Source organism: Egretta garzetta, unplaced genomic scaffold, assembly GCF_000687185.1.
Source record: "Egretta garzetta isolate BGI_Z169 unplaced genomic scaffold, ASM68718v1 scaffold326, whole genome shotgun sequence".
In the NCBI taxonomy this organism is placed as follows: domain Eukaryota; kingdom Metazoa; phylum Chordata; class Aves; order Pelecaniformes; family Ardeidae; genus Egretta; species Egretta garzetta.
Window position 1 is genome coordinate 3,144,376 of NW_009260026.1, and position 26,329 is coordinate 3,170,704.

A 26,329-nucleotide genomic window follows, 5' to 3' on the forward strand; every position below is an offset into this window, starting at 1 on the left:
CAGAATGTCTTCTGCCATCTTAGCCTCCTACCTCGATTAGGGTAACGGCAGCACAACCCACCTGGGTTGGTCCATGATGGAATCTGTCCCGTCTGTCAGCTAACTGCCTTCTCTCCCCTAACAAAGATCACTTTATAAGTAGATACCATTTAGCTTACGTGACAGAACAGATGATGCTACCAACATTTTGAGAACTAGGAAGCCTGGTTCTACATACACCGTAAGAGATGTACAAGTAATGCAATAAAAAAAAAAAAAGCAAACCCACTTCTTTCCTCTTATTTTGATTCTCCCTGTGCTTTAATTCCACATTGAATTTAGCAGTGAGTAATTCAATAAGCAGTAGAGGAAGATCAATGCTGCATATAATCTTAAAAGTTTACGACTGCAGTGTTCGAGTGGCTTATGCATTAATCTCTAATAGTCAGAGGTTAGCTGCTACTGTTGTTTTTTTCTGACAATCCAAATCCAGCAATCAGGATCACCTCTTCTCAGTGGTTTGCCAGTTTCTTTAATTATTCTTTGGGATCACTGGGGTCAAAATCAGCAATTTTAAAAGCTTCTTCAGAAGCATCTCGAAGTGCAAACTTCAGACTTCTTCCACAGAGACTCCCCCCTTTGCCTGCTGGCAAACATCACTATTCTCTGCCCTTAAAGGCAAGAGCAGTTATGTATATCCTGGCTAATGAAACAGCGTGAGAAATATCAGCCTTCAGGGAGGGACATTCACAAACAGGTCTGGAATGGATCTCCAAGGGGGTCCTCCCTCTCTATCCTACCACCAGGGATATGCAGGGATGGGAGGACAATAACTATCTTGAATGTTTTAGATGTGTAAGTGGAGCAAATATCTATCTTTACCGAGCAGTTGCAACTCCTTTTGACACAAAGATCCTGGTTTGGGTATCAGTGGGAGCAGTGTGCTCCAAGCAGCTCTCAGGTATCACAGGACTCGAGAAGGGTCAAATACAACTCAAAAGTTTATGCAGCTACTGAATTCAGCCAGCGACAGAAATAAGGGGAAAAAATGACATAGCAAACTAGCCTGAACTTGGTAATCGAGGGACTTCTGCTTCTTGTCTGGTTACAGGAGAATAAAGAAGACCGTAAATCTAGCCAACTCTTCAGAATACTTGTTTTAATCAAAAAATGAGAGAAATTATTTTTGTCCTCTGACCCCACTATCTGCTTTCAAAACCCTCTGTTCTGTTTAAATCCTTCTTCATCATCTAGCGTGTGTAAGGGGATGTCTGCAGCTGCTACAAAAAGTAGGCATGCCAGGAGAGAAGGTGTATACTTACCCAGACACAGACCTCTGAGCCTACTGCTGGCAGCAGTCTTCTGCAACCCAGCAAATCCAGCCCTAGGCTGGATCCTTCAGTTAAAATCACAAACCTGCGTTGCTGACAACACTGTCTGTTGCTAAGGAAATTATCACCATGTCATAAAGTTTCAGCATTTTGGCTACAGCGCAGGTTAAAAGCAGGAAGAAAAACTGAGCCATGGAAGACAAAACCCTCAGAAATACCTATGATCATTAGCAAATGTGGCAAAAAAACCCAAAAACAATCTGAGAAAAGGGAATAGATGTACGTTTCCACGTGATGATATGAATGTCACTCTTTGACACTGCTTTTCTTCAAACCAGTATCATTTGAAAGCTGCCAGCAAAGGGTACAGCACCTGCCAGCTGCTCAAAATAGCCCAGGCTTTTCAATTATGAAAATGCATCACACAAATTAGCTAAACATATCGAAGTTCACGGCTATCAGGACAGCAGTGGGTGGAGAGCGGGAGGATTTATGTATTGTGCTGAGGAAAACTTGCACCATTTTGAAAATGAGATAGATAAACGCATTTCCAAACTGGGCATTACTTTAAATATGGATGATTTAACACCTACTGTGACGTGCAGGACCAAATGCTCCAGGGCAAGGCTCAGGTTGTTACAGTTCTAAATGGTAAAATCTGCACTGACAAAAATGGAAGGAGCAAATTCCTAAACTGCACCAGTTTTGCTTTGATAAATTAGCAGGAAAAAAAAAACCAAACAAACAGGAAAAAACCTCCCAAAACCAACAGCTTCTTGAGAGGTGGTTAAGGGAGAGAGCTGCTTGCTTGGCGAATCACAGTTCTGACACTGAAATACATCAACTTGTCAGCCTTGACAAGAATCATTACTTAATTTTCCTAATTACAACTTTCAGCAGATTACAGTCAGAATCGTCATTGATTCAGCCCTGCACAGATAAATGCTGAATAGGCCTCGGAGGGAGAGTCATCCATCAGGAGTGACACCACCTCCTCCCTCCCTTTCTGTGTGCAAACCCTCCCATTTGAACTATGTATCGCCCGAGTTAGAAAGACATATTTGGAGGCAGACTGTTGGTATTTTTTTAATTTACTCAAAAGCAAAGCTCTGAATGCTACAAAACACTGGTATTCAACAAGGTTTGAAATCAATTTTGAAGCAGTTAAAGACACTGTCAGCATTTCCTGAAACTTAACCCAGGCAATATATTAAATAAATTAATCTACCATAAAGATTGAGATTTGCATGTTGGCATTTAGTCAGCAGATTCTCGCCTAACAAAGTTAAGAGAGCTGCTAAGGGTGCCCCTCTACTATTGAAATGTCACAAATATATGCGAGATTAACCCACGATGGAAAGGATCAAACCGGCACGCTACCTGCTTCAGCACGTAACCTGCTACTGCATGTGCGGCATTTACGGCAGTTGGTTTCAAACATCTACTTTTCCTAGGGAGAAAAGCTCATATTTGAGCTCAGCTAATCAAAAGTAACTCTTTTTAGAGGAAATCGGAGTGTGAACTTTGTCTCAATAGATTAAGTCCTTTGGCCTGCACCTGGAGCAGACAGGAGGGAAGCGCTTGTTTCTTTTCCCTAGGTCAGGAGTTTTTTTTCCTCTCCCTCCGTCACAGTTGCTAGGCAGCCTGCAAAATGTCAGGATGAGAAACCTCATATTTCTTTATGCATTGTGTACTCTGATGATGCACAGCAAGTGAAGAAGGAAAAAAAAAAAAAGAAAAAAAAAAAAAAGAGTGCTTCAATCTCTGCCCTAGAAAGGTGCCTCTTTAGGTCCAAAATCCCAAAATGACTGCAGCGATGACAGACCCCTGCACTTGTGCTAAACTCACTGCAGAACTGGAGTCTAAAGAGTGGACATAAAGAAGCCAGGACAATGCTTTGATATCCACCAGCTGCAAGGGGAACATGTGATTGGTTTTAATCAGTTCTATAAACTTACTGCTCGAAAGACTTTTTCTCCCCATCCCTCTGCCCCCTCCCCCCCCTTTTTTTTTGTTCTTATAAAAAGGGACCCTCAATGAAGAAAAAGCAGAAGCCTTTTGCAAAGGCAATGCATTCCTTTCTTTTCCACTCCCCATATCATCAGCATTCATGATGGCCAGACAGAGCTGGGTCTGGATATTTAAAATCTGCAGGTATAACCATGCTACCCATAGCGCTATTACAAAAAATAGTTAGGCCATATAGGAATCCAGCAACCTGGCCAAAACAGGCCCAGACAGATTTATCTGTCAAGGAACAGTAGTTATTGTGGGTAGGCTGTTTGTGCTACATTCCCAATATCCCTTTGGGAATCAATATGCCCAAAAGCATTGACAGAAGGAGACAGACACTAATTTGCTCAGTGCTTTCCAAATGTGCTACAATGGGTTCTCCCTCATACCAGGCAGATGAATTTGGAAGAACTGTGTTTAAAAGGAGCATATAGGAAGCACTTGTCAGGAGGAAGAGTATGATTTGCCAAATGGAAGCACACGCGTATGGAGTTCTCAACCCCCAGCGACCACTAACATGGAATATACAAATCATTGCGCTGCAAGAAACGCACCATAACCCCAGAACTATGCTTTTTCCATTTCAAGTGTCTAGAAGATGAGAGAAAACAAGTTATGTTATTACGAGGATAATCACAAATGACAATCACAGTTGAAGAAATTGAGAAGGACATGTAATTATTCCTACCTTGCCATTGCTATGCCAACAACACAACCTCCAACTATAGACCAAAATCCAATCCAGCCCGCATCTACCTGACAGGAAAAAAAAAAACAAAACCAACACAAAACAAAACAGAGAAATGTTTTAAAGTGTTAAAGCTGAGAAAGCTGAAAAAATAAGATGATGTTACTTTCAAAACAAATGGTGTGCAGGAGCTGCAAACTGCTAGCAACAGCCCCCAGCAACAATCTGAAGTGCAAAACTTTTTTCAGGATATTCAAAAGGAAATAAATTCACTAGAAGGAAGTATGACTAAGTAGCCTATGCCCCAAATGTGACCTCTCTTTACAGAATCTGAGTAATGTCCTCTGCATTTTTAGAATGCTCTATCAAAAGCTTAGAAATCCTCTTCTCCCCACTTCATCTTTTACACCCGGTAAACATCATTTTCTTTTACTAACAGTGCAGCAGCCAACAATACTCATTTCTTTACCTGCCTCTTCCTTCTTGTCAAAAGGTGCGTACAGATCTGAAAATACCTACCGCTGGTGGAGAGTCAGCAGGGAGAATCGTGACAGTTTGGGATGCCAAAGCTATGGTTTATTTTGTTTAAAATTTCAGGGGAAAAGTGGTCCGTATGTATTAACAGCAGCTTAAATGTAAAAACCTGATAAAATTGTATGCTAGTGAAAAATAAAAACACGCCACTTGCAAAATAGCTGCTGATTATCAGTCAGGAGATACTTACTTGGCTTACGTGAACCGGTGTTAATATCAAATCCAGAACACCAGACCAGCCAGAGAAAACACCCAGTGGTATAGCATAGGCTAAAGCAATCATCAAGAATCGGAAATTGCTGTGAAGACAAAACACATGCAATTAGCTGCAGCTTATATTAGAAATTGCACCACGATTAGCTGCTAGAGTAAATGATGCCCTAGAATCCATATTCTGCCCATCAAGAACAATGGCAGAGGTCTGAAGGAGGAGTTAGCCAGGAAAAACAAGAAAGGTATCTGGCCATGTCACGAATTCCAGTGGCTGGGATGTTAGTGCTTTAGCACTGTGATAATAAAAAGAGCCAGTCTCTTCACATAGTGCAAAGATTTTTGTAACATGCTGGGCTCATGTGTTCCTCATTTGCGCAAGCAATTCTTCTGTGTTTGCATGGGCAACCTACTTAGCCTAAGCGTAGGTTAGGAACAATAAGCACTAATTTAAATGACAAAAAGAGTGTTTCAAAAAAGAGTGTTTCGAGAATAACATCAGAGATTCATACTTTTTGAACTGTACTTTTTTTTTTTAACTGTTTTACTTGATTTTGGTGAAAGGCAGGGAGAGCTCTGGGAATGAGATGGGTACAGCTGCAAGAGTGGAAAATTTTGACAGTTTGAAGTGTCAAAAAACAGAGACAAGTATAATATTCTGCTCTAAATAGTCAACGTGTTTGCTTTTTCCTCCCAATTAAAATTATTCAACCTTTAGTATTCAGCGAAGATGAAGCAGTCAAAGCTGTGTCATCATCTTCATCGTATACAGCTAAACAGGAGTTGGCAGACAAATACAACCACCAATTTCCCCCACCCACCCACCGTAACTGAAGGCAAATGTGAAATCTTTGCTAAGAGACATCCAACTTTCCCTCAAAAATGTTTTGATTTGGGAATAAAACCAGAAAATATACTTTGGACTCTGCAACACTGATCTTTTAAAGTGAAGAGATGTTAGGGTGATTCCAAGGTTATCCCATGGGATATCTGCGTAACCACAAAATGTGGCTCCCCCCTATTCCCAAAGAATTTACATAAAATTGATCCTGATCAGTACCAGTTCCTTGGCATGTAGTGGCAATTTGATAGCACATAGTTACGAAAGCCAAGAGGGAGGGAAGAGCTTCAAATACTCTCCAAAACATTCAAAGGTTTGCAGTTTACGCTGTTTTACTCCCCTAGAAGATCCACGCACAGCACACCAGCCAGCGTTTTTTTGCACTGTTCTTTTTCACACATCCTCTCTTGAATAACACATTTCTATCAGATGAACATATCCTCCTCTTTCAGTATCATTCATGTCAGATTTATTTTTTAATGCAAAGAAAAACAACTTCTAAACTTTCAGCTCTTCCACACACTGCTTTTATTTCTCTGAATGCTAAAGCATTTGCTGTCTTCCTGACAACATTTTTTCTCTCTCAATAATGCCATACTCTGATCCTAGTCTATCTTATATCATCTTGGCATCTCTTAAGGCAAGTTTTTCTGATGCTATTTAATACTATCCATGTAAAAGCTAATTCAACATCTGTAGAATAAAATAAATGGGAAAATGCCCATTTTGCATGGACATTATATAGCCATGTCGTAGATTGCAAAGAGGGAACAAGTCAGAACGCACTCTTCCAAAAGAACACTTGCTCAATATTCAAAATCTTCGGCTATCTGAACCTCATCTTTATTAAAGAACTGCTTTTGGTGGTGGTGAGTACTTCGTAACTTACTTTACTGAGACCTCCTGTGGCATACAAGTCTTGTCCTGGCTTCAGTGGGGAGAGAGTTAATTTTCTTCCTAGTAGCTGGCATAGTGCTGTGTTTGGGATTCAGGATGGGAATCCTGTTGATAACTCACTGATGGTTTAGTTGTTGCTGAGCAGTGCTTACACCAGCCAAGGACTCTTCAGGTTCTCATATTGGCCCGCCAGCGAGGAGGCTGGGGGTGCACAAGAAGCTGGGAGGGGACACAGCCGGGGCAGCTGACCCCAACAGACCAAAGGGATATTCCAGACTATATGACATCACGCTGAACAAAAATCTGGGGAGGTTGGCTGGGAAGGCATGGCCACTGCTTGGGAACTGGCTGGGCATCGGTCAGTGGGTGGTGAGCAGTTGCATTGTGCATCACTTGGTTTGTATATGCTTTTATCACTATTTTCCCGATCTTTTCTGTCCTATTAAATTGCCTTTATCTCTACCCAGAAGTTTTACCTTTTTTCCAATTGTCTCCCCCACCCCACTGTGGGGGACATGGGGAAGTGAGCGAACGGCTGTGCGGTGCTCAGCTGCCTGCCTGGTTAAACCACAAGAGTCTTCCATAACTCCAGCAATGAGAGAGACTGGCACATGGGGTAGCTGCTCGGCGCCACATGCAACTCCCAGTCCCAGTGCTAGAGAACTGGCTCTGCGCCATGACATCCTCCAACGACAGAGGCTGCCACCCTCTCTAGGCTCCAGAATAAGGAAGCCAACCAGGAGGAAGGGTGCATGGCAGCGACAAAGCGGCACCAATCACCAAGATGTCATTCCGTCCCCTTGTTCAGCAATAGCTAGCGCTGCCTACATTGAGTGCTAAAGCCATTTGAAACATACATCTTAAGTAGCAGCTCCGCTTTTCATGGCTCCAGTCACTTGTATTGTTTTTGCAATTCCGCAATCGCTCCACTGAATATAGAAAAATGTGCTGTCTGTCACACCATCAGTTGGTGAACCCACAGTTTCCTATCATATCAGTCCTTATGACAAGGATTTCAGCATTAGCCTCTGTTAAAACATTCTGCTGGAATATGAATTGGCTTTTTCTTCTGTTGTTAGGGGTTTTTTTTCTCCCAGAAACCTACTTAATGCCATTAGAATCCACAAGACAGGCTGGTTCAGAGGGGAGCCCCATCAGAGTCAGTCACCATTTTCAGAATAACTTTGCCAGCACCTATTAACATCAGGCACACTCTGAGCCACTTCCATCACCGGATAGTGATGTCATATGAAAGTTTCAGGAAAGAAATAACAATGAACAAAAACCTTATTATGAAATTTCAAAATGGCTTACCTAGTCCCTCGAAAATGTAAAAGGCATGTAACTGGCTAAAAGCATCTAATTTTTTCAAAACAAAACAAAACAACAACAACAAAAAAAATCACACCGTGCTTTCTTAATGAAGATTTTATCTTCTCGACTATTTACTTGCACTAGATTTTTTCCCATGGAAATTTGTGGCATATTCTGAAGTAGGAGGAAAAAAAAAAAAAAGTCATATTTGCTTCACCCAAGGAACTGAGACAGAGCACCATGATTTTTCTAATGGAAATTCAAACTATACTTGTCACAGTGTGTGATAGACTGTTAAAAGATTTGGGCTTAGCTCCCAAACCATGACTAATCTGTCGTCTCCCACTGCTGGCTGTGAGAGTTAGTATCAGGAGATAACCAGAGATCAGCTAATCGTTATAATCTGCCAGAAGCAGGAACCCTCCAAATCAGGAGGAAGAACCAAATTCCTAACCAAGTCCCAAAAAAAACAGCCTACAGAGGATGGTTGACCCTAAGAAGATATTTATAATACAACTCTGCAAGAAGCAGCTCATGAAGACGACTGCTCAAAGACCTGAAGGCATGGAGGAGTGGGAGAGTTACAAGGATGTGATAGATCCCTTTTGGCTTCCAAGAAAAAAGGTCAATTACTTCAATGGTAAAGTTATGCTACGCAGCTTTATTTTGAAGTAATAAAACTGCAGCCTGGGGAGAGAAGAGGGAAATGAAGAACATCTCAATTCTCCTGAGTGTTTTTTGGTGCATAGTTGGATCAGTGCACCAGCTCACACACATCCTAAATGCCTTACACACAGTTCTCATACCAGAGGGTAAGTCTGCAACAAAGGGGAAATCATAATTTCCTGGTACTCATCATCTGATTACCGTCAGTCGATACCATTAAGTCGAAAGAAAGACTCTCTGTGCCAAAAATTATGAAGCCTAGACTAGGCAGGAGCTTAGAAGCCTAACAAACTAGATGATGGATTTCTCTTGAAGCACAGGAGATACCATTTGCCTTTATAAAACCCCCTTCCTTGATGGATCATTGCTGAAAGGCTCCCCAAGATAAGTGGGTTTAATGATGAACTGTTGATTGTTTCATGTACAGAGGAATGAAGAAGTGCCTTTGATAAGGAGTAGCATGGAGGAATGCATAAAGACCAAAGGAAAGGGAGATATAATGATCTACCTGACCGCATTTAAAAAAAATCTCTTGGTTCTTGGAGATACTATAAACTATGCTCATTATTTAAGCGTTCACTTTGTTTTCTTAAGTTTCATTGATCGTGAATAGCAAGGCAGCTTCGCTGTTTACCTCCTGACCTTACCAGTATCTCAGGTCTACTGTTTACAACACTTCGAACAAGCAATCTAATGGTTATAAAGCTCCCAAATGGAGTACTGTCAACAGAAATTTTATATTTCACCTGCGAAGTTGCTGTTTGGATTTCTGTTCAACAGCAACATTTTTACAACACAGCCCTCAGGCAGGGTCTCACCGCACACCAGCTTGGGTGCGTAACAGCATTATTGTGTGTGCTAAGTGTCCTTATGGGAATTACTATTTTTTAATATCCTGAGTAGGTCACTTTGCAGCCTACCCATCCAGCTGTACTCATACCTTCTCCCAACTGCCAGCCTGCGCCTGGATGAACACACAGGATTAAGCATCTTGTCAACTATTTAATCCCCCGAACTGAAACAAAAGCCTCCAAAACCAAAAGAAAAAACCCAATGACAACAAGGAACGAGTTGTTTTGCTGGCTCTAAATACACTTTTAGAAAGTAGAGCCCACAATAGGTTGTAATAACTATAATAATTGTGGAGCTTTAAGCGTTTAGTTATCAAGTTTCAAGCAGCCCTTTGTACGCAGATTCAGCTCCTATCACTACATCACCCAAGAAATGATTACAGCAGGAGTCTGAAGCTCCCCAGTGCAGTCAGCCATGGCACCAGTTCCTCTTTGCCCCAGGAAATTCATCTGTGCAGTAACACACAGGGCATAGGCCTTCACCATTATTCAGCATTAATATCACAGTTGCTTTAGCTGTTCCTCTGAGATCCGATTCCCATTACACAAGACATTGTACAAACACTGGGGGACAGGACTGTGTCTCACCAAAAGAGCCCAAGTGGGAGAAGTTGCAAAGCTGGAGATGTTACTTTCTTTACAACCCTTTTTTTTTTTTTTTTAAAGCCCAAAAATTTAAAGGAAACTAACTCACCTTTGAACATGTCCAAAACCACACCTGGATACACTTCTCCTATCCCCACTTCATATTTTAATATACAATTAATTAGATTTAATAGATCACATAACGGTTTCAGATCGTTCATTCATTGCTCCCACAGCTGAATAAAAGCAGCTGGATACTCCTTTGAATGACAAGCAAACCCCAAATTCATTCCAATGTAATAAGCATGGAAGAAAGCAGCTTATTAGTTAGGTACGCCCAGCGTTGTTAATTGTTATCTCACACCTAGCAGTACGCACGCTGTTTACAATCTTGTATAACCTGATGGAACAGAAGCATCACATGAGAAAAGCCATGCTAACAGGATGAGTAAAGCAGCCCTGGTTCTGAAGGACTCTGGCATGAAGGCTTGAGATCTACCCAATGATTTAAAATTTAACATCTGCTTTTTAGCTGTTAGCATCCTTTTATGTTTCAGCATTAATATTTAATCTGATTTTGTTTAAAAGCACTACAAACCAACTTGTTTGTTCAATGAGAAGATTAAAGCACGCTTGTTTTTATTTATTTAGGTGCTGATCTGCTTTGAAGTGGAAACCCAGCAAGGACCTACCTTAAGAGTCTGCAAAAACTTCTCCTGTAGCTGAGCCGCTGACTCGCCGCAGCCACGCTGGGAGGGAACGGAGGGCGCGAGGGGAAGTAGGCCAACGCTGCGGAAAATATCAGGGAAACCATTCCAAATTCTAAACAAGAGGGCAAAGAAAAACAAAACCGAGAACAGATGTGAGCATCGAAAGACTTATTTCAGTACAGCCTTGTTATCAGCCAGCCTCTGACACATAAATCCCACCACAAGTGCTTTACTGCGCCTGACAACAGAACTCCACAACTTGAAGGAGAATTTCTTTTTTCCTCCCCAAGCAAGATTTCAAATTGAGATGGAGAATCAATGAGATGGAGAAATACCGGCAGTCCATTCCAGCGACAGGAGCTGCAGAGAACCAGGCTCACACACACGGGGAACTCAGCGAAGCACAAGGAAAGCTTTTGCTTTTTCTCCTTAGAGAGAACCGCATTATGAAGATGTGGCCACATTTCCTTGCCACGGAAGAAATGCTGCGCAGGTAACAGCATGCTAGAGACTTTAAACAGATGGGGCTGGGGAAGCCCCAGGGCATGGAATGACAATTACTCTGCGCGCAGGATGATGAAGGCAAACAAAAGGTCAAGCAAGGCCGCATCTCGGACACAAACAGCATTGCATGGCAACAGAATATAAAGCGAAAAGCGTAGGAGCAGCTGTGGCTCAGGAATAGAAAAGAACATGGCTAATAGGGAGAAAAATGAAAGAATACAGCTGTTTGCAGATGCTCCTCTTGTTCAGCAGCAGGTATTCTAGATCTCTGAAAAATTTCGTAGCAGAAATTTGGACCTGAACTTGCAAAGTGATGAGCACTTCACAGAAAATACTCAGCAAGCCCCATGATCAGACATTCTGAGGAAAAACAACTCTACCCACAGTCAGTCTAATTAATTTGTTTTACAGGCCTTTTACAATGTATATCATGTTCTCCACAGTCCTCAATCCCAATATTTCTCCTATCCCCTTCTATCCCCTTTGAAAACAAGATTCTTTGCTGCTGGAGAGAAAAATGTATAGCTGAAGTGTGTTATCTTAAAAGAACCTGTGATCTTATAACAAAGAGGTGTTCACCGACACTGCAAATAAATTCCAGCAGAGCTGGATACTCAATCGCATTCCTTTTCTTTTTTCTTCTCTTTTTTAATAAATCAATATGAACATGCCACTTTGCCAGCTCTTCTGCTAAACCAGAAGAAAGTAAATTCAGGAAACTGAAAAGTAAATAACACTCAGAGTCTAAATGGATCAGCTGGAGATGGGAAGGGAAATGAATGCTTCTATTCGGTATAGGGGAAAAACGTCTACACCAAATTTCTTTTGAAGGCATACTGGGAATGTGACAATGCCATTCTTCATGATCAAATACTAAAGGATTCATTGTGAATTATGTAGTGTCTCTTCCCCTGCTGTGGTCTAATTGCATGTTTTGAGGGCCAGGGGCGCTTTAACTAGACCTTCTCACTGTATCTCCTCTGTTCTCCAGAAAATAGATTAATTTCTATCTTTGTGTACGTTGTTTTTGAGACCATGAGCAGTGAATAAAGAATTGGCCCTAACCGATCATCCCAGATCTAAGAAAGGGATGAGATGCTTTGTCACTGCAGGATGACCTGGGGAAGCAAGGCTTGCCAAAAGCTGTTTATCCCCTTCTCCTGGATCTAGGCCTACGTATACGTTTACAGGTATACACATGCACATGCATACACACACTTTAATCACATATTAAAGGAAGATTTCAGACTGCAGACAGGTATAGCCAACAAGAATGTGACCACACAAACCCATAAACTTTGTCCAAGGTGCTTATTATTTAATTTCATTATACCACAATGCCGTAAGGGGAAAGGCTAGGTCTTTTTCTAAAGATTGTAAAACACATTGATAATTTTTTTTTTTTTAAGTCACAGTAATATTTTATAACCGGTGCCCATCTGGGGCCTCTTCTACAGGTTGCCTCAAGATTCCTGCCAGTCAAATTGCTGCAGTAGGAGCAGTATAGTAACACTTTTTTTTTTTTTTTTAATTATTAAATTCAGCATGCAGTCCTTGTAGTACTTTTTTGCAACTCTTTAATGTTTCCCAGTGTTACACTTTCCAGGCTAACAGATTTGCCTTGCAAGCACTGTCCTCACGCACAAAAGAAAAGAGCAGAATTCACTTTGGAAACTAAAGCAGCTCCCTCTATTGAAAAGTAAAAGTCTTTAGTGCCATCTTAGCTTTGTGCAGCACACTTGCATCTCTACCCAAAGTCCAGGTACTGCTAAACATGTCTGACTTCTCACATGTTGCATTTCTTCCTCGTTAGGAAACCCACACCCTTATCTCCATCATCCTTTACTCTACCAGACTAGATCAAGAAAAATACATTCCCAGGACAAGTTTTAGATTGTAAGCAGGGAGTAAAAGTAAGCAAAAGAGAAAAGGTAAGAAATAGGCCAGTATTGAGACCGAGGGAGCTGCAGTCACAAGAGAGGAGCTCTTCCACAGGAGCTATCGGCTTCTCAAGAGCGCAATGGATGCGGCAAAGCACTCTGAACTGGGCAAGGCAGCATCAATTAGTGTGCAGAAACGCAGCCGCATGTATCTCTTTCTTGTTGAGGAGTCAATCTGGAATGCTTCACAGAAGCCGGGTACCATGCCAGTGACCTGTGACTGTCAAAGTGGAGAGATGCCTGCATCTTAGCCTAGGAAGCAGGCACCCTGCTGCCTGTGTAAGCCCCAAACAGAGAAGGGGGAAAAAAAAAAAAAGGTTTACAGAGACACAAGCCTCCTTGATACCAGGTCTTTTTTCTTCAGATGGGCTGCTCATAGCACAAAAACATACCCAAATGCAGAAACCCTCCTCCCCATCTTGTCCTGAAATGTAAAGAGGGAATGAGTGCACTTTACACATATGCGCTTTTGTTTTTTAAACCGATAGTGATTTTACATTGATATTTAGGAAAGCACATAGCTAAAAGCTCTGGCTGCAGTCCAGAATAATTTGAGCTTCCTTATGCAACTCAGGTAATACAGTTCAATCCTGATTTGCTACATCTGTACTATTTCAGCTGTGAACCAGAATGTGCAGCGACATAGATGACACGGAAAGAGGCTGTGGTAATTCAGCTGAGCCCTTAGTCCGCGTTTGAGATAAAAGAACAGCAATTTATTAAAACACAGAAGAGACTGGAGTTAACAGAGCAATTTCAGAATGGGTTTATAAGCTATTGCTTTGTAATCATGTTTGAGGTTAAGTCCTTGGAAAATTAGCACACTCTTGGCATGCTACTGATCCCAAGTTAACAATTCACATCATTGCTGCCTTTTAGAAGTCATCACCTAACTTTTGGAGGATGCTTATCTAACACCACCTCACGCAAAAGCAACAAGCTCCACCACAAACACAACTCCGTTAGGAATGCAGAGTGCTTATCCTGTGGAACTGGCTTTCACACAGTACCTGAAAGGAGAAGTCATACCAAGCCTGACCACACTTGCTAAAGAAGTGAAGTGGGGCATTTGGGTCCAGCTCCTCATTCTCCTACATTCTGTAACACCTTTACTAGTAATCTGTGAAGTCAGTTTGAGCTTTGTTTTCTGCCAAGCTGATTAAGGGGACAAGTAGTACCCTACCACACCTGCCAGGTATTTTTTGGTCCACCAGTGAAGAGAGCTGTACAACTACCAGGAGGCAGCGACCCACCGCGAGGCGTCCTTCCTTCCACCGCTGGAGCCTGCCCGGCACAGCAGAGCACAGGGGAGGTGGACAGCAGGGACTTTGCTCCTTCAGCTCTCCTGGGGCACAGGGCTGAGGTGAGACACGGCAAATCCCACGAGGGATTCAAAGTGATCTCCTCTTTGAGAGCTCCTACCAACTCTAAACCAGCTGGACGTTTTGCCACCATCACTGTGATTCACCACAGGCCAGTAACGTTCATGAACCAGCTCTTTTTCATTGCCTGAGAGCAGCTAAGGGGGGTTGTAGCTCCTGAAAAAATGCACCCCGTTATGGCACAGACTCAAGCCCAGCTACACAACATCTGTTCAAAGCACTTTTAAACCCTAAGTAAGAACTACAGATGCTCCAAAAAACACATTTCCTAGGAAGCTGAAGAGCTGCTGTAGGATCATCTGCTGCTGGGACCAACGATCCCAAACAGGTCTATGGGATGTTCCCAAACCCTTGCTGGCTCAGAAAGGCAGAAAGAGCCGCGCTGAGACATGGGGCAAGCAAGACACACCTCTGAATGTTGGTGGCAAGATCCATCTCAGTTTCTGAAGAAAATGCTTAGGAAAACCTCCCAGAAGAGAAAGTGAATCTATTGGGCTGCTGAAAGCAACATTTCTGGTGCTACCAGACTCAAAACAGAGGTTTTAGGCAAAAAACTGTACTCCCTTTAGGGAGATGAATTCTTCTCTCTCCATGGAAAATCCGGAAAGGGAGAGCTAAAGCAGTTCTCTAATTGCTAGGTTTTTTCCTCCCCCTTATCTACTGCTCCTCAGGACAAAAGCTGACTTGCCTTCATTTTTCCTTCTTTCACACTAGCTGTTTTCATCTGCCATGAGATTTTCAGAGTCTAACATCATATTTACCTCTGAAAAAGGCCTAACCAACCCCAAATTTCCTTCTTGTTCCAATACATTTGAGTCCGGTGAAAAGTAGGTTACTTAAAAATACTTGCTGAAATAGCGGTCCAACTCCTACTACACTTTCTTTAAAATGTTAAGTGGCCCTCACACAACAGGAGTATTAACTCAACAAAATTTCCGTAAGAATAACGTCCAGGAATAAATGATGACAAACAGCTAACTCAGTCCCATAAACCTGCATATAAACTACACTGTATGTATACTTTAAGACTTCTGGAACGCTTAGGGCTAACTCCTGGCTGAATTTCAGAGGCTGCAATTATAAGCGGGGGAAAAAAACCCAACCAAATGTGCAACTGCCATGACACGGGTAAAGTTCAGCTGCTCTTAATGCTATACCAAATTATATCCACTAAGAATCAGATCGTAGACTCTTAAGCCACCTAAGCAACTTTTTCCTTAAAGCTTGCTGCTAGTTTTTGTAAGTGACACAAAGAGCCATAGAAGCCACTGCATGAAAAAGAGCAAGGACATAAACTCTACGTTATATCAGGTGAATTTTATATCAGTGTTTTGGGGTTTTTTTCCACTAAACTCTTGTCCCTTCATTGAAATTGCTCACCACACAAGAATTACGTGGTTTTAGTTAAAAACAAAAGCTATTGAGCTTGAATTTCAATGTTAGATTCTTAAATACTAATAATCTAATCACATTTGAAAGGCATATGCAAGTCATAAATTACAGCTGATTTAATGCAGGAAATAATTTAATGCTGAAATACTGTTGGATTTCCATCCTTACAGAAACAGAAGAAAAAAACCAACCTGTCACGGACACGTTTTTTAAATGAAAATTCAAGAAGCAAAAACCAGTTTGGAAGCTCATGAAAAGCCTAAGCTCTCCTAGAAGACATTTCTCCTAAGTTCAACTGATACAATCAACTTTGGAATCAGTCTGTACAAAAGGCTATTTTTAAATCTTTCCTACACAAAAGGGGAAGAAAAATGTAACCCTTCTGATGGTACAACATTTTACCACTTCATTATTTTCCATCAGTCAGTAACTGTTTTCTGTGCAGACCAGCCACTAGAGGGTAGTGGTTCACAAGTACCAAACACACACATGCAAGTATGTAAATTTTTTATAATTTTTTCTTTTTTAATTTTTATTTTTAAACCACACCTGCATACAGCACAGCCTCAATGCGGTCCTTGATGTGCTCAGTGTTGCTCTGCGATACGAGTGGGAGGTGAGACGTTCCATTAGGAGATGGCACGACAAGAGGTCCTACTAGAAACGCGCCAGCAGCGCCCAGGTAATTGAGCAGCGACGCGATGGCTGTTGCTGTGGCACGTTCATCCGGAGAAAACCACGTTGTGGAAAGAAATGGTGCTGCGTTCATCACAGTTGGCCCCGCCAAGCCATTTAACAGCTGCCCTCCGTGAATCAGCCTGGAATAGAGAATAGAGACCACAGTCATTTGGATGACAAAAGTGTGCTCTTTTTTTTTTTTTTTTTATTAAAAAAAGCATGTAAGCTATTGAGTGCTGGAAATGGAGTGACTGCACAAAGAAATGAAAGTTCTGTGCAAAAAAAAGGATATTCTACACACTAAAAGAAGCCCAATTAGACTGATTTAAAGAATCCGGAGCTACTCTGGTCTCATTACCTCAGATAAATGGAGAAGCAAATGTTCTCTTCGAAGCAGGAAAGGAAGAGGGAATAAAAGGGACTTTCTTTGCAGAAAAAAGGTATCATTATAGGATATAAAAGTAGAAAAGGTGTAGTGGCAGGAAAGCCTTAAATTACAAACATCTTAAACCTGACCCCCTGCCTGCATAAATCCCAACAGAAGATTTAAATTAATTATGGCAGTTCCAAAATTTAAACACTTCAGCAAAATACTCTGCATATATTTTCACTGCATTATTTATTTTTATTTACACACTCAGATGAGCTCTATGTGCCTACAGATGAGGAGGCTGGGCTGTTGAGGTTTCCAAGAGAATCGTCTTCTCCAGCAATCTGGCCATTCTCAACATACTGTTGAAACAGCCAAGCAAACCCAGATTTTTCTCGTTTTTCACACTCATTGGGATTTAACAGATAAGACCGGTGACAGAACAGAGATAGTACTTCCAAGCAGTGAAGTCTCCCAAAACTTTGGCTTAATATTAGTACAATGAGCACATACAGAAAGGACTTTTTGAAGGCTCTTCTACATGTGGAAGTCAGCCAGAAACCTTCCACTTTGACTTTTCCAAAAAGTGATCAGCCGTGAAAGGCAAAAGCATTTTGGAATTTATATAAAAACCTCATGCCCAAAAAACAGCTAGCGAGTCAAACAAAACATTGCAAGCCTCCAAAGTAGATCTATCCATTGTGCAATAAAATGGCGGCAGATGATATTTTTAAATGGGTGGTGTTTTTCTAAGCATAGCAGGAACTTGATGTTATTGCTGCAAGACTTGAGTTGTCAGACATAAAAAGCTACGGCCTGAAAATGGGAAAACATAAGCCAGCATGTAGGCAATGTTTCAAGCCACAAACGGTTGAATCCCATACAGTGTAGCAGGAGTTTTTTAAAGCACGCAAAGGAACAAAATATGCAAAAGAAATGCTGACAGACTCTTTATCAAATTAATGAGCTAGACTGCAATAAAAAGGAATAGATGCTACTGATTCTCAGTGGATTAGAAATTAAATTTTTAAACAAAATTTGTAAAAATATACAGGAAAAAAAGAAAAAGCTATTACAGATCATCTGAAGAAAACACTTACTGAGCTGGGGCAGAAGTAATGTCCACTCTTAAATAAAAGCAATTGCAACTTTTTTTTTTTTTTTTTTTTTTTTTTTTTTTAAAGTTCTCATAAAGAGGGCAGATTTCATTACTATTTGTTCATTATGTGCTTCAGATGAACATGACCAAGGTATGGCCAAGGCCTTTTTAATGCTTGTTAAACCGGGGCTGCCCAGTAAAATAAAACGAAATTGTTTTAAATAAGTAAAAAGCACTATCTAAATAGTGCTCTGGTATAGTTTTCTGGGGGAAACTTTACATGAATCCCTTACGGTTACTATCCAACCCAGTGTGCTCTGAGCAAACCAAGGTATCCTCGTGCACTTTGGTATTTTCATTCTACTTATCTCACTACAATAAGTTAATCTCAAATTTATCCTAAACTGTTCCAGGGTATTTGTAGTGCTATGCCACATCCCCAGAAACAGCTGCATTTCAGTAGCAAGTGGGGTAACTATTGCAACATATATAGATTTTATTTTAGTATTTCCTCTTGCTCCAAAGTGAATTTAATGCTTAAACTGTGGTTTTGTTATTGTATGCTAGGAAAACTGTGTCACCACAAAATAACATTTATAGCTGTAGGTGCCATACTAACACTTCTGTTCACTTATACCAGTATGATAATATTGTTTTAATTCAAATACGCCTACTCTGTAGAAATCCTAAGGGCAAATAAAACTCACTAAAATGACAAACAAGTACAATAGTTTTTCTGCAGTGCCTGTGGGCATGTAGACACTTCATCTGGTAGAAGAAAAGTTTTGTAAAAAACCACAAACAAACCTCCAAACAAAAAACTCAATTCTTATATTGTGAGAATTACACGTGCTGCTTTCACGTACCGACACCTCAGACTGAGATTATGTCTGTCAAACTCCACCATCTGACTAAAGCTCTATGTACCTGACCTCTATACTTGAGGGAGACGCAGATGTTAATTTTACTCCGCAGATCAAGGGGGAGAAAGTAGTACCTTAATCCAGAACTTTAATTCTACATTACTTTTCCATCTTTGTTTTTTTTTTTTCAAAGAAAGAGCCAATTCTTGCCTCTCTGTAGGTCTCTTGGGTTGGCGTTCTCCTGCCTGCTCTCCCTCCTGCCTTGCTCTGCCTGGTGTGCTGTCTGTTCCCATGGACTTGCCCTTCCATCTGCATTTTTGGCATTTACCAAGCTTGACATTATCATCCAGGGTAAGGCATCTCTTATCTTCATTTTGCTTAGTTTTTCAAATCTAACATACTGCAGTTGATGAACACTATTTTCAGACTAAATTGCCACTGATACACAGACTACTACCTCAAATGCTTCTGCATATGATAACAGCCTAAACCTTATTTTATCTGTTTTTCAATACTGGCTTGAATTAAGCTGCTTTTTCTCAGAGAAAAAGATTATTTGCATTGTTCCTCTACATGTCCTTAACTCATTTCCCTAGAGAGGCAGGGACAAGAGATTCAAAATGTGATTCAGTGCATTTACTAAGCTGCTACTCCTGGAGACTTATGTAGCAGCCGCTCCATCTGACAGAGAAATATGAACCCAACAGTATTGGTGGCTTTTTGCTGTTTGTTACAACGTCTTATCATCAGCACACTAGGTTTTGGTCTCGCAGCCCATAGGAGTCTCCTCTTGTACACCATCAGTGCTAAAAATTGCTCCGACGCCAGCAGACATTTGTTTCTGTTACTCCCCAATTTTCTTCTTGTTTCTTCTACCAAAAAGGAGCAGAGAGCAACTGCATTTTTCCCTGTCACTATTTCAGTTTCATTCTGCACAACAAGATTTCTCTTCCCTGAGAAAAGGGCTAACAAGATAACTTTAGCTCAGGACCCTATCCAGATGGAAAAATATTTTTCAGTCTTACCACACCAACAGGGTAATTTTCATCTGTTATATATCCAGCTCTGCCCTGTTTTCAGACGCATTATTTATTCAATCATCATCTAATTATTTTCATGTATCAAAAAGTAGAAAGTTACTGAGTTCAAATAATAGAAAATAACACAAGAGTAGAAGGCTTTTTAATCACAATCACGGAAGAGAAAATTGGAAAAAATGACACCAGAAATTCATCCCTGACTTACAAAATAACTCATGACCGTCTATCTTAAAGCAAAAGTGGGAAAGTAAACATCTACCCAAAATACCTTATTTCTAACCATTTCAGAAGCCAGGTCAGGGACCTATTTTGAAATTTCAAGGGGTTTACACACCTGACCTCCACACTAATGAATTTTTGTGCTCTTCTAAACTGTTAACTTACAGTTGAACATATGAGCCCATTACAAAAAAAAAAAAAAAAAAAAAATCAAAACAAAAAAAAAAAAAAAAAAAATATTTAGAAGTACCAGTCCTCAAATATCATGTGCCACAGCATCACAGTAATGGAAAACTTATACATTTACCTTATGTATATAACTATCTAAAAATAAAAAAAAAAATATACAAATGTGTATACACACACACACCTTTGCACAAAATCAAGATCATATTTCTTCCTAAACTGGCATCTGAACTGCAAAAGGATAGAACAAGGGATAGTTCAAATATAACAACAGAAATTAGAGAAGAAAAACTCTTTTCATATTATATTGTCATCTCTCTCACAAATTTTTGTCAAGTCACATTATAAATAACTTTAATTACATGGTTTTCACCACTTCCCTGAGAGAAGACTTTGTATGAGTATTAAGAAGTAACCTGCTTTATTCACTGCCAGCTGTCACTGTTGCAATATCCTAACAGGCAACAATAAAAAAAAAAAAAACCAAACATGTAACGCTATAAATGCTGAAATTACAATAACACGGAGCGAACTGGATAAGAAAAAAAAAAAAAGTGTGATTATACAGGAAAAAGACTTTAGTGATTGATGATAATACCATATAGTTAAGATGGGAAGGAGCTTCCGTTTACAGTCAGCTTTATTTATCTTTTTCTCCCAGTACGGGTTGAAACTTTTCATGCATGGTCACGGTCCCATCAGATATTGGATTTAAGCTATTTAAAAGCTGTTTGTTACAGAAACACTTTTTCTATGTAAAAACCCCAGACATTTAGTATTTTTAACACAGTACATCTCATGCTTGGACTTAAAAGAATTTTAAGTGAAAGAAAATCTCATTGGTTTCCATACTCAGATGGGGAAAGAAAGGCAACAGTAGAGGGAAAATGACTTACTCAAAAAATTACTTTTAATACAAAGGATCTAAACCACAACACTAAAATAAGTCTCCACAGCTCAGTTCCAAGACATGTTAATTGAACTTGTTTTGGAAAGGCTAGGACTGGAGAAGTCATAATCAGTGTTAAAATATTGATTAATGGAGTGGGAATAGCGTTTTCACTTTTTCTTTGGCAGGCAACACAGGGGAAGAGCGAAGCCGACAGCCCCAGTGCATTGCTCTGGCTCTCTTAACACCGATTTTCTCCACCAGCCTCTGATGAGCTCCTGGTCAGCTGGGAAATTAGGTTCCTCTGGGTCCTACGGGGGAGCAGAGATCATCTCAAGAGCCTTGTGAAGATGAGATTTTGGTGTAGGGTTTTTTTCTGACAACTTTTACCATACTTTTCCTACTAGCTGCCATGAGAATTGATGGCTTAGTTGCTCTTCAAACTTTTATACAAATGCAATGAAAAAAAAAAACCTTGGCAATTCAATTTTGCCGCTATTTAGCGAAGCGTGAGGAGCAACGAAGCCGCAGAGAGCGCTAGCCTGCTGCTGCACAAAGACAGCGCTGCAGCGTGCCTCCTGGTCTGGAAAAGTTTAGTAGACTAATCGCTGATCCTAACAATTAATGCAAAAAGGGATTCCAGGTAAAGAAATTAATGTTTTACTTAAATGGATGGCTGGTTTTTCTTTCACATGCCTGACATTTTTACTCATTGAAAGAAGTGGATCGTTCAACTCTAATTTGGAAGACAAATATTTTATATAGCAATCAGCTCATTGTGGGAACTACTGGAAGTGAATGAAAGAGACCCTTCCACTGGAGGACTTCAGAGCACTTTTCAAGTGCTATTGAATTTAGCCTTACTACATGGCAATAAAGCAAGTAAGTACCTCCTATTCTAGAGTGTCTGCATTGAGGTATGATGCAAGTTGCTTGCCCAGGAAAAGGAATACGAAAAGACATGGACTCATCCACATTATACACTAGAAGATTTATTATACCTTGGAGGGAACCGATACCGGTTTTGTAAAGAACCACCTCTGATTTTTCACAATCAAGTTACTATACAAGGATGCAGCTTTTCCTTTAGACTCACAAAAATAAATACAACAAAAGAACCGTCTATTAAATGGAACCTTTTCAGGTACTTTTAAAGGCAAAGATAGAAGTAGGGAAGTGAAATTCAGTGCTACAGAGTATGGGGAGAACCCGATGCAAACGCTGTTCTGTTCATAACCCGAAGAAAGTGCAGTAAGGTTCTATGTCTGGAAAAGGACTGGAAAGAAAAATACCTCTGGGTAAAGCAATGAATTAATCTATTAAAAATAACATTCTGAAAGATGAATTTCATGGAAATTCACTTCCTTTCAACATTTTCATTAAACGATATATTTATACTACAAAAGGTTTATGCCTTCTGGATATTCATGGATTGAGGCCATTAGCATTTTTTAGCTTGTTTTTGATGCATGCGACCACTGATACGTGGAATAATTTAAAGCTGGTTTTCCCCATCAGTAAGAAAAATTATTACAAGCAGAAAGCCTGAGTCACTGTGTGGTACATTATCTCCAGCAATAAAGTGAGAAAGAAAAGAGAAAAATTTAAAGATGTACTTTCAACCAGTTTCATCAAGAACCGGGCTCACGTTTCACGCCCTGTACAAACCGTGGCCTCAGCAGCTGATCACATCATTATGGAAGAGGACTTGGAAAGGACCATAGCATCTCCCAGGCATCCCAGCCTCATGCCTCTTCTCCCACTCTTAAAGAAAACAGCAAACACATTTGCAATGGTCTGAAAAACAGTGAGTTTTGTTTTTAAATTTCAGAAGTGAAGTGGTTTAACCCCAGCCTGCAACCAAGCACAAACATAACTGGCTCGCTCACTCCCCCACCAGCAGGATGGAGGGGGGGAAGAGAATTAGGAAGGTAAAAGTGAGCAAACTCATGGGTTGATATAAGAACAGTTTAAAAGTGAAATATAATAACAATAAAAAATGTAATAAAAAGGAAAATAACAACCCAAGAAAGACAAGTGATGCAAATGAAAACAATTGCTCACCACAAACTTATGCCCAGCCAGTCCCTGAGCAGCGGCCCCCCGGCCAACCCTCCCCCTAGTTTTCTTGCTGAGCATGATGTCATATGTTATGGAATATCCCTTCGGTCACCTGAGGTCAGCTGTCCCACCTGTGTCTCCTCCCAACATTTTGTGCGCCCCCAGCCCACTCACTGGCAGGGCAGTATGAGTAGAAAAGACCTTGACTCCGTGTAAGCACTGCTCAGCAATGACTAAAAACTCCCTGTATTATCAAGACTGTTTCCAGCACAAATCCAAAACATAGCCCCATACTAGCTACTGTGAAGAAAATTAACTCTAGCCCAGCCAAAACCAGCACAAAAGGATTGGAAAAACAGTTACTCCAAAGCTACTATTACTGGGAGCCTTCCAAGAGAGAGACAAGGAATGGCAAGGAGTGGAAGCAGCAATCTCAGGCCAAGACCCTGACATCTCCGTCAGACGACCTGACAGAGGAAGGGATGAGGCAGGCGTACAGCGAGACCCCTGGCAGTATGGTGACAAATTCACTCACATCCTCACTCCATGTTACTGTGCAGCCATCACAGCTGCAACGTGGCTGAGAAGAGGGTTTCTTCACTGAAAGCTTTATCCAAGTTTGAAGGATGAGGGCACATGAAATCAAAGCTTCTTTTTAGCATTTTTTTTTTTTATTATTAAAAGTTGGGGTTTTCTGTTTTTCTTTTAGAGCTAACTCACTCCACAAAGCCATTATTAAAAGAAGACATCCTTAAAGCAACATTAACAGAGGACACGCTCATCAAATATGAACAGACCCAAAATAAACAGGATTGCTGTAAACACAAAGTAGGCAATTACATTATGGGCTAATGAGGCAAAACATACTGAAACGAGTTATCAGGAAGGGCACAAGGACTGGCTGCTATCAGGGCTGCCATGGGAGAAAGCTGATGGAGATTACTTAGCACAAGATAGGTCCTAAGCAGGATTTTTTTTTAGTAAAAGAGTAGGAGTGTACAGGAGAGACAGCAAATTAGGGAATGGGATAAACAAGACCTGTTTAAACATTCCTGAACAGTTTTTCTTAGGCCAGTGAAAGAACAAGAGGGTGTTCTGATTATGATGCAGCAACTTCGATATACAGTTAATATGAATTCTTCTTTAAGGACAGAAATTAGCCAACAGAACACAAGTCACAAGATGAAGGCAAAGAGCTCAATATGATTAAAAAAAATTAAAGCTTTCTACAGTTGAAGATAACACCTGCCATTATGTGAGATGCAGTTAAATATCCCACAATGAATATAAATTCTCTTCCCTTCCAGCACAGGCTTATACTAGCTGAGGCCTTGTAGAAATGCTGCCCATTAAATATTGCTGCAATACCAAGCCATTTCAGAGTTTCCTTTAATATATCTACTGGATTTACCACTTCAAGAATTTATACAGGGTCTGCAAATTGCTAATTCAGCAGCTACCCCCGTCGCTGGGGGAGGCAGATGACACCCACAGTTCCACGGCCAAAATCCAGCACAGGAGCAAGAGGAAAGAATATTTATCACCAAAACTGTTGAGCTGCCTCCTTGTTCCACTATGGCTGTTTGATCTGAAGGAGAAGCCAATTTGGCTGCCACCAAAGCGGCAGCGCTGATCAGGGGCTGCCAGCACGTGGCAGGACACACACAGCTCGGGCAGTGGCAGGCGGGACCGCTGGGCAGCCAAAGGGACACTTAATTACCCATCGAATCCACCACTACCATCAATAAATAAGCAAAGCAGGGAAAAATCATTGCCACTTAGGAACAACTCACAGGACCTCCCATCTAAAACAGCAGCTTTGAAGCAGAGGTTAAAAAAGTAAAACCTGTGTGCAAGATGAAGCTGGTGGAGTTAATAAAAACAAGCTAAACTGTGAAGTTACAGGGGTATAAAAATTAAATATTCCCCATGAAAACCTACCTGTGAATGACCTGTTGCCTTTTTTCCCTGCCACTTACCTCTTTTTCTGATACCGTGGATTAACCCGGCTCAGCCTTACCCCAGCACCGCAGCCAAAGCACAAAGCAGCAAGTGCCACCAGCGCCAGGGAAGTGCTCCATCTTAATATCTTCCTCCTACGCTCACTGAGCTACAGCATACAGCCAGATATGTTTATTCATCTTTTTACTCCCAGAACCACACTTTAGATTAAATACTTTTTTCATTTCTCTTCCCCAGTGAGTTAGGGAGCGCATAACATGCATCACTCTCTGTCTTACAGGCAGATTCTTCTACCATCCTCTCCTAAAAGGCTCTTTTCATCCCCTGGAACATTTTAATCCCTCTTCTCCACAGCTGCTCCAGTTGGGGGTGGTTTTTTGAGAACAGAAGTGCGTTCAGTATTGCCAGGGAATATGAGAATCCTAATAAAATAAACAGGATTGCTGTAAACACAAAGTAGGCAATTACATTATGGGCTAATGAGGCAAAACATACTGAAACGAGTTATCAGGAAGGGCACAAGGACTGGCTGCTATCAGGGCTGCCATGGGAGAAAGCTGATGGAGATTACTTAGCACAAGATAGGTCCTAAGCAGGATTTTTTTTTAGTAAAAGAGTAGGAGTGTACAGGAGAGACAGCAAATTAGGGAATGGGATAAACAAGACCTGTTTAAACATTCCTGAACAGTTTTTCTTAGGCCAGTGAAAGAACAAGAGGGAGTTCTGATTATGATGCAGCAACTTCGATATACAGTTAATATGAATTCTTCTTTAAGGACAGAAATTAGCCAACAGAACACAAGTCACAAGATGAAGGCAAAGAGCTCAATATGATTAAAAAAAATTAAAGCTTTCTACAGTTGAAGATAACACCTGCCATTATGTGAGATGCAGTTAAATATCCCACAATGAATATAAATTCTCTTCCCTTCCAGCACAGGCTTATACTAGCTGAGGCCTTGTAGAAATGCTGCCCATTAAATATTGCTGCAATACCAAGCCATTTCAGAGTTTCCTTTAATATATCTACTGGATTTACCACTTCAAGAATTTATACAGGGTCTGCAAATTGCTAATTCAGCAGCTACCCCCGTCGCTGGGGTAAGCAGAGGATTACCCACGCGC

The 26,329-nt window shown here is 40.8% G+C and overlaps 1 protein-coding gene across 2 annotated transcripts in view; it reads right to left on the reverse strand.

Moving 5' to 3' along the window:
* SLC49A4 (solute carrier family 49 member 4) overlaps window positions 1-26,329 on the reverse strand; it is a 49,715-nt gene that overhangs the window by 17,761 nt on the left and 5,625 nt on the right. For both annotated transcript variants that reach the window (XM_035896320.1, XM_035896319.1), the window contains exons 2-5: window positions 16,387-16,655; window positions 10,602-10,731; window positions 4,736-4,844; window positions 4,012-4,079 (exon numbers count right to left, since the gene is read on the reverse strand). In XM_035896320.1, the coding sequence (XP_035752213.1) occupies window positions 4,012-4,079; window positions 4,736-4,844; window positions 10,602-10,731; window positions 16,387-16,655 (576 nt within the window). The remainder of the gene's footprint in view (window positions 1-4,011; window positions 4,080-4,735; window positions 4,845-10,601; window positions 10,732-16,386; window positions 16,656-26,329) is intronic.